The sequence below is a fragment of the Oncorhynchus gorbuscha genome, unplaced genomic scaffold, assembly GCF_021184085.1.
Source record: "Oncorhynchus gorbuscha isolate QuinsamMale2020 ecotype Even-year unplaced genomic scaffold, OgorEven_v1.0 Un_scaffold_2627, whole genome shotgun sequence".
Taxonomy (NCBI): domain Eukaryota; kingdom Metazoa; phylum Chordata; class Actinopteri; order Salmoniformes; family Salmonidae; genus Oncorhynchus; species Oncorhynchus gorbuscha.
Window position 1 is genome coordinate 55,680 of NW_025747084.1, and position 7,967 is coordinate 63,646.

Genomic DNA, 7,967 nt, shown 5'->3' on the forward strand with positions numbered 1-7,967 from the left:
ATCTCGATAACAGATGAATGTATTATTATAACGTATTACATGATGCGTAATAAATATATGTATTTGCTAAATGATTATAAAGAATGTTTGCTATATTTACGTTTCTTTGATCAAATGTAAGAAATATTATTGTTCACAAAGTGTAAAACTGTGTCGAAACTGTTTTGAGAAACTGGCGCAAGCACCTGTAACTTTTGTAGTGATTGTCATTTTTCGGTGAGTCTTTTCAGTGAGCCGGATCATTTGGCTCGAGCCGGTCCATATGTCAGATCTGGCCAAATGATTAGATGTCCTGCAAAAACAATGTATTACATGCACCAGATTGCTGTGATCTCCTCACTATTTATTGTTTCTGCAGTGAGGACTCACCCTCTTTACAATTAGTTTGTAATGTATCTGCAGAAAAAATAAATAGCTCAAAAAGGAGAAGTAGCAGTATGCAAATCAGGGAGCCAAGTGAACAACTCTTTCACCAATGTGATTCGGTTCCGTTAATTCGCTTACTACCCAAAGCTAAGAGCCAATTGGTGCTTGGTCCGAAAATGTGGTCTGAGGTGCCCTATGGATGGTGTGACAGAATTGCGGCCCCCGGAGCCATGCAGAGACCAACTTGAGCTCCATACCGTATCGCCATGGCCTCTCAAATGTTGTAACAATGCAGAGGGCATGATTGGTTGAAGGTAGGTGAGGTCGGGAGGTCTTGTATAAACATAAACTCCCATCCTTGACAGCTGCACCATCGAGAGCATCCTGACCGGTTGCATCACCACCTGGTATGGCAACTGCTCGGCATCTGACCGTAAGGCTACAGAGGATAGTGCATACGGCCCAGTACATCACTGGGACCAAGCTTCCTTTCCATCCAAGCCCAAAAAAGTGTCAGAGACTCCAAGTCACCCAAGTCATGGACCGTTTTCTCTGCTACCGCATGGCAAGCGGTACCAGAGCATCAAGTATAGGAACAAACGGCTCCTTAACAGCTTCAACCCCCAAGCCCCCATAACTGCTGAACAATTAACCAAATGGCCACCCGGACTATTTACATTATTTTATTGTGTTACTTTTTTATTATGTTTTACTTTCGTTTATTTGGTACATATTTTCTTAACTCTTCTTGAACTGCACTGTTGGTTAAACCTCTTTGGGCTGAGATCGCTAACGGGATCGATATAACAACAGCCAGTGAAAGTGCATGGAGACAAATTCAAACAACAGAAATCTCATAAGTATTTGAGACCATTTTAAAGATACAATTCTTGTTAATCCCACCACAGTGTCCGATTTCAAAAAGACTTCACGACAAAAGCACACCAAGCAATTATGTTAGGTGAGTGCCTAGTCACAGAAAAACACAGCCATTTTTCCAGCCAAAGAGAGGAGTCACAAAAAGCAGAAAAAGAGATAAATTAATCACTAACCTTTGATGATCTTCATCAGATGATACTCATAGGACTTCATGTTACACAATACATGTATGTTTTGTTTGATAAAGTTCATATTTATATCAAAAAATCTCAGTGTACATTGCCGCGTTATTTTCCAGTAGTTCCTAAACATCCGGTGATTTTGCAGAGAGCCACATCAATTTACAGATATACTCATAATAAACATTGCTAAAACATACAACTGTTATGCATGGAACTTTAGATAAACTTCTCCTTAATGCAACCACTGTGTCAAATTTCAAAAAAGCTTTACCCAAAAGCACACAGTGCAATAATCTGAGTACAGCACTCAGAGACCAAAACAACCCACACAGATTTCCACCATGTTGTGTAGTCAACAGAAGTCAGAAATAGCATTATAAATATTCACTTACCTTTCATGATCTTCATCAGAATGCACTCCCAGGAATCCCAGTTCCACATTAAATGTTTGATAAAATCCATAATTTATGTCCAAATACCTCCTTTTTGTTCACGCGTTTAGCCCAGTAATCCAAAATCATGACGCGCCTGCAGACAAAAAGTAAAAAGTTCCGTTACAGTCCGTAGAAAAGTGTCAAACGATGTATAGAATCAATCTTTAGGATGTTTTTATCATAGATCTTCAATAATGTTCCAACCGAGAATTCCTTTGTCGGTAGAAATGCAATGGAAAGCAAGCTTACTCTTATGTGAACGCACGTGGTCAGCTCATGCCTCTCTGGCAGACCTCTGACTCAATCCCCTCTCATTCGCCACCCACTTCACAGTAGAAGCATCAAACAAGGTTCTAAAGATGACCCCATAGACACTGTGTATTCAATAGGCAATGAGTTGAAAAACTACAAACCTCAGATTTCCTACTTCCTGGTTGGATTTTTTCTCAGGTTTTTGCCTGCCATATTAGTTATGTTATACTCACAGACATCATTCAAACAGTTTTAGGAACTTCAGAGTGTTTGCTAACCAAATATACTAATAATATGCATATCTTAGCTTCTGGGACTGAGTAGCAGGCAGTTTACTCTGGGCACCTTATTTATCCAAGCTACTCAATACTGCCCCATCCATAACAAGTTTTAAGGTCTACACGTGTTGTATTTGACGCATGTGACAAATAAAGTGTGATTTGATTTGATCTTCCTTCACAACAGCCCTGCGCTGCTCCGCATAGTATAAGAAGTATACATGCCCTGACTTCTGTAGAGGCCATATCACGGTAAATGCTTGACAGCCAAGGCAGACATCAGATTGAACATGTAGCGCCTTTGATGGTTTGGCACTGCGGTTGTGGCGGAGGGATTTCATGACCTGGCGCTGGTTATGTGCCTGCTAGCTAAATAATGTGAGGCAAGAACACACCAACTAAAACACTGTCCCTCGTGTAAGTTATAAGAGAAGTCGACGCTTTAGGTGTAATTATTGCGTTAATGTATTGTTACTATAATGTCACACAACGTATCAGACTTGTTTGCAGCTATCCAATACAACTAGATAACGTTAGCTAACTAGAGAGCACCGTGTTCGCTAGCTCGGTTGGAAAATGTGGTTGGCTTTCTTAATTTCAGTTCACTTATTTGAAAAATTGTTAAATATCACACATACTTGTATTGTGTATTAAAAAGCGTCCTTCTCTACTTGAAAATATGGTTTTGATGGGTTTGTCGAGCTAGCTAAAGTTAACAAGCCTAACACCAGATGTAACGTTATAGCATGTATTTCCCAACATGATTCCAATTAACCTCAGTCACAGAAGCTATCGAGGCCGATAATAATATTCGTTAACGTTCGTTCTGTCTATGCAGATGAGGAAGAAGGCAACCGAGAGCGGTAAAAAGAAAAAAAAAAACACCGCCCGAACAGGGACTTGAACCCTGGACCCTCAGATTAAAAGTCTGATGCTCTACCGACTGAGCTATCCGGGCTCTGACTGGCAGAGAAAGTGGAAAGATTTTGATTTTGAAAAGTCGTAGGGTAGATCACGTCTCGACTTGCTCGGAAAGCGACTATTGTTTCTGTGTTGCTCAGCTCAAGGGCTCGGGGGGCACTTTTCAATCCCATAGCTAACGTTACTGTAAGGGTATTGCAGGCAGCATCGTAACGTTTATAACACAGATTAATAGAGTTTTGGTTTTACCCACAGGTGAATATCGTATCTTTGGTTATACTAACGTTAATTTATCTAGTTACTGTAGCTACATCATAGCTCGCTAGTGTTCCATTTCTTTCTGTGGTCGGCTAACCTAGTACCGGCGCAAAGATACACTATTGGCAATGTGTACGTGTTGATAATAATACCCTACCGATGCAAAGATACACCATTGGCCATTTGTAAGTGTCAATGTGCACGGAAAAGCTATTGTCAGCCTCTGTGTTGTTCCTTTAATCTTCATTTATTGGCAATTCATTGTTTTCCTCTGATCAACATACGTCATTTATTAACGTCATTAACGTGAGCAAAAATAAAATGAGACATCGTGGCAGTTATTTTAATGTCTTGTCCAAGTTTAGGACGTGAAAGACCGACGTGTTGATCCGATTAAAGGAAGAAAAAAAAAAGTATACAGGCCCCAGCGAGATTTGAACTCGCGACCCCTGGTTTACAAGACCAGTGCTCTAACCCCTGAGCTATGGAGCCCTGTTCTGTTGAGCCTGAAACGCAGACTGTTTTTGACTGTGGCATAGATAGTTTTTCATTAGAGTTCTATTAGCATTCTGAAACCATATGGTTGCTTGCAAAGACCTCAATTGATCGATTTAATTTTATTGGTAAAACATCCTTATATCAGTATTTTAAATCAACACGATAAAGACAACAACAATATCCTGCATTCTGACTTGCAATGTGTTTTCAACTTCAACCACTAGATGGCGTCAAAGAACGACATTTGTCAACAAGCCTTTCAGGAGTTGTTTGTAGCCTGTCATGTGTTGCGCTCAAGTGGATAATTAAGCAATAAGGCCCCGAGGGGGTGTGGTATATGACCAAAATCCGCTGTCCATGTACAACGCAACGCGGAGTGCCTGGATACAGCCCTTAGCCGTGGTATACTGGTTCCCAACATAATTGCAAATTAGTCTTCCAAATGGACAATGACACCAAGCATACTTACAAAGTTGTGGCAAAATGGCTAAAGGACAACAAAGTCAAGGTATTGGTGTGGCCATCACAAAGCCCTGACCTCAATCCTATAGAAAATGTGTGGGCAGAACTGAAAAAGCATGTGCGAGCAAGGAGGCCTACAAACCTGACTCAGTTACACCAGCTCTGTCAGGAGGAATGGGCCAAAATTCACCAAACTTATTGTGGGAAGCTTGTAGAAGGCTACCCAAAATGCTTGACCCAAGTTTTGAACAATTTGAAGGCAACCAAATACTAATTGAGTGTATGTAAACTTCTGGCCCACTGGGAATGTGATGAAGGAAATAAAAGATTAAATAAATCAGTATCTCTACTAATATTCTGACATTTTCACATTCTTAAAATAAAGTGGTGATCCTAACTGACATAAAACAGGGGATTTTTACTCGGATTAAATGTCAGGAATTGTGAAAATGTATTTGGCTAAGGTGTATGTAAACTTCTGACTTCAACTGTATATACAAGTAAAATAACACAGAATGGACACACAAATAAATACACCTGCAGTTGGCATAGCCTGTAAGGCAACACTATACACCTTGCTATTTTTGTGTTTGCCAATGCATTTACAATTTGGGATAACTTCAGGGCAGATCTGCACCAGTGGCGTACTACTACTTTGGGAAATCAATGCACATGACGGGCTTGCTATAGACAGCCTCCTATGGCTTTGGGCGTGGTATAGAAATAGAACGGAGGTACCAGCCTCCTATGGCTTTGGGCGTGGTATAGAAATAGAACGGAGGTACCAGCCTCCTATGGGTCGTGGTATAGAAATAGAACGGAGGTACCAGCCTCCTATGGCTTTGGGCGTGGTATAGAAATAGAACGGAGGTACCAGCCTCCTATGGATAGAAATAGAACGGAGGTACCAGCCTCCTATGGCTTTGGGCGTGGTATAGAAATAGAACGGAGGTACCAGCCTCCTATGGCTTTGGGCGTGGTATAGAAATAGAACGGAGGTACCAGCCTCCTATGGCTTTGGGCGTGGTATAGAAATAGAACGGAGGTACCAGCCTCCTATGGCGTTGGGCGTGGTATAGAAATAGAACGGAGGTACCAGCCTCCTATGGCTTTGGGCGTGGTATAGAAATAGAACGGAGGTACCAGCCTCCTATGGCTTTGGGCGTGGTATAGAAATAGAACGGAGGTACCAGCCTCCTATGGCTTTGGGCGTGGTATAGAAATAGAACGCCAGCCTCCTATGGCTTTGGGCGTGGTATAGAAATAGAACGGAGGTACCAGCCTCCTATGGCTTTGAGCGTGGTATAGAAATAGAACGGAGGTACCAGCCTCCGGAATGGAACATATTCAGTTTCGAATACAGAGACGGATACGTATGGTTAGCCAGAGGACATCAAATATGTCCAATATTTGCTCTGGAAAACTGAATCAATTCCACCCTGAACTCGAATTCGATATCCAATAAATACGCGCAGGAATTTAATTGAATTGTATTTTATGGATTTATGAAAAGGCGTATTTTTTTCCATCACTAAAGCCACTTGAGGATTGTAAATGAGAAACATGCGTGTGGAAGACGGGCGGATAGTTAGTCTTGGTTTTGAACCCATTTCTAAAACCAAGCCTCCAACGCAACGAACGTAAGTAACTAGTGAATAGGTATGTGATTTTCAAATACCAATAAAATGCTGCATTTGTTGTTTGCGTTTTGATTGTGTTTATAAAAAAAGGACTAGCCCGTGCGTAAACATGCGTTCCAAATGCTCCATGATCACCATACATCATAATCACTTCTATCATAACAAGTCGCCTTTCTCTGAACTTGGACAAGTCAATAGAGAGGCTATAAAAAACCTATATAGATACTGGAAAGTTTTCCTATTGAATGGTTTATTTCTTGTGCTTAGCCTAGGTAGTTGTGTACAGTAATTGACACAATTGGTTTACTTGTAGCCTAATGTAGCCCATCTCGCACCCGAGGGACGATACATAGTTACAGTAATGATATGTAATAAACATGTTCAATAGGCCGACTGTACCGTTTCTAGGGAAAATGACGCGATGATTAGCCAATGATCACAAAGAGCTGAGTAATCGCCCACAAACATGTTGTGCCTGGTAGTGAATGAAATTGTATTGTACTGAATGCAACTGTACACCCAATCCGTTCTCTCTGCGTAGCATATACCTGTCCAGCCGGTTTCAAAGATTTGTGAAAGCTCGATCCGGGAGTTACGGGTATTGGTAGGTAGGTCTATTACGAGAGGGGTGTTGGATGTCAGTTTGGAACAGTTCAGCACACGACGCCCCAACGACTGGAACGGAGCTCCTTTCTCTCGCCACTCAAGAAGTGTAGCTTGGTCTCGCCACTTGCGCAACAAGTGACTCTGCCAAAGGATTTATAAGAATCAGTCGGACACATTTAGTTTCTTTATGCTAGAACGTGACTGAAAAGCAAGTCTTTCGACGAGAATAACAGGAGCACTCTCTCCGTTTCTTTGCCTGTCCACGGTTCATGAAGGCATCACAACCGGGTATAAAATCAGATTTCTCCGTGTTCGACCATGAAAGTGACACGGATGTTTGTGCCCAGATGCTGCGCTCCTTCACATTAGGACGTCGCCGGATGACTAAATGTAAGATCCTCTTTGTTCATTTAGGGAGACCTGTATTTGTGTGTAGATATCACCTAGCTTCAAGCCCATATAACTTAGAAACTACGGTACTTCGTGTAGGCTAGATTGAGCCAAGTGATGTTGGAATCAGTGATGAGACATCGATCCTCGTTTCTACTACTTTGTAGCCAAATCTAAATGAACAAAAGTCTAGCCTGGTTCCGGATGTAAACACAACGTCGCGCCTTCTTTTAAAATAATGGTTGCTAACAGAGGAGTATTTTCTCACTTCTCTTTCCAGGGCCACCATGCTCCATGCGTCCGCTGTGGTCGTGTGGGAATGGCTCAACGAACACGGGCGGTGGCGGCCCTACAGCCCGACCGTCTCCCACCACATCGAGGCGGTGATACGAAGCGATCCCCGTGGTGGGAGCGTCGTGCTAGGCCAAGTCGACAACCGCCTCTCGCCCTACATCCTAGACCTGCAGTCGATGCCAGTTCAGGCAGGACACAGGTAAGAAGACGAGAGCTGAGAGGTGGGAATGGCTGTTGTTGTTGTGGGGATGCCAATGTGGTGTTTTTACGCGCCTGGTGTTGTTTGTGTAAGGCACGTGGATGTATATAGGTGGAGAACGTTTGTGAAACAGCACAGTTTAAAATATATGGCACATAGAAATCAAAACTGGATGGTCTTAAGAGAGACGGGAAACCACGTGCTTGATGTATTTGATACCATTCCACGTATTCTGCTCCAGTCATTACCACCAGCCAGTTCTCCCCAATTAAGGTCCCGCCAACCTCCTGTGATGTCCAGTGAGTGTC

At 42.3% G+C, this 7,967-nt stretch overlaps 1 protein-coding gene and 2 non-coding genes across 3 annotated transcripts; 1 reads left to right on the forward strand and 2 right to left on the reverse strand.

The window, feature by feature from the left end:
* Nucleotides 1–3,276: 3,276 nt before the first annotated feature.
* On the reverse strand, nucleotides 3,277–3,349 carry trnak-uuu. The gene has a single exon. It is a non-coding gene; the product is annotated as a tRNA-Lys (tRNA).
* A 640-nt stretch (nucleotides 3,350–3,989) lies between these two features.
* trnat-ugu lies at nucleotides 3,990–4,062 on the reverse strand. Its single transcript has one exon. It is a non-coding gene; the product is annotated as a tRNA-Thr (tRNA).
* Nucleotides 4,063–5,984: 1,922 nt separating this feature from the next.
* LOC124026133 (E3 ubiquitin-protein ligase DTX4-like) lies at nucleotides 5,985–7,659 on the forward strand (the record flags this gene model as incomplete). The annotated part of the gene is made up of 2 exons (XM_046339298.1): nucleotides 5,985–6,170; nucleotides 7,447–7,659. Coding segments are annotated over exons 1-2 (299 nt in total), but the record flags the coding sequence as incomplete, so codon positions are not given.
* Nucleotides 7,660–7,967: the final 308 nt, after the last annotated feature.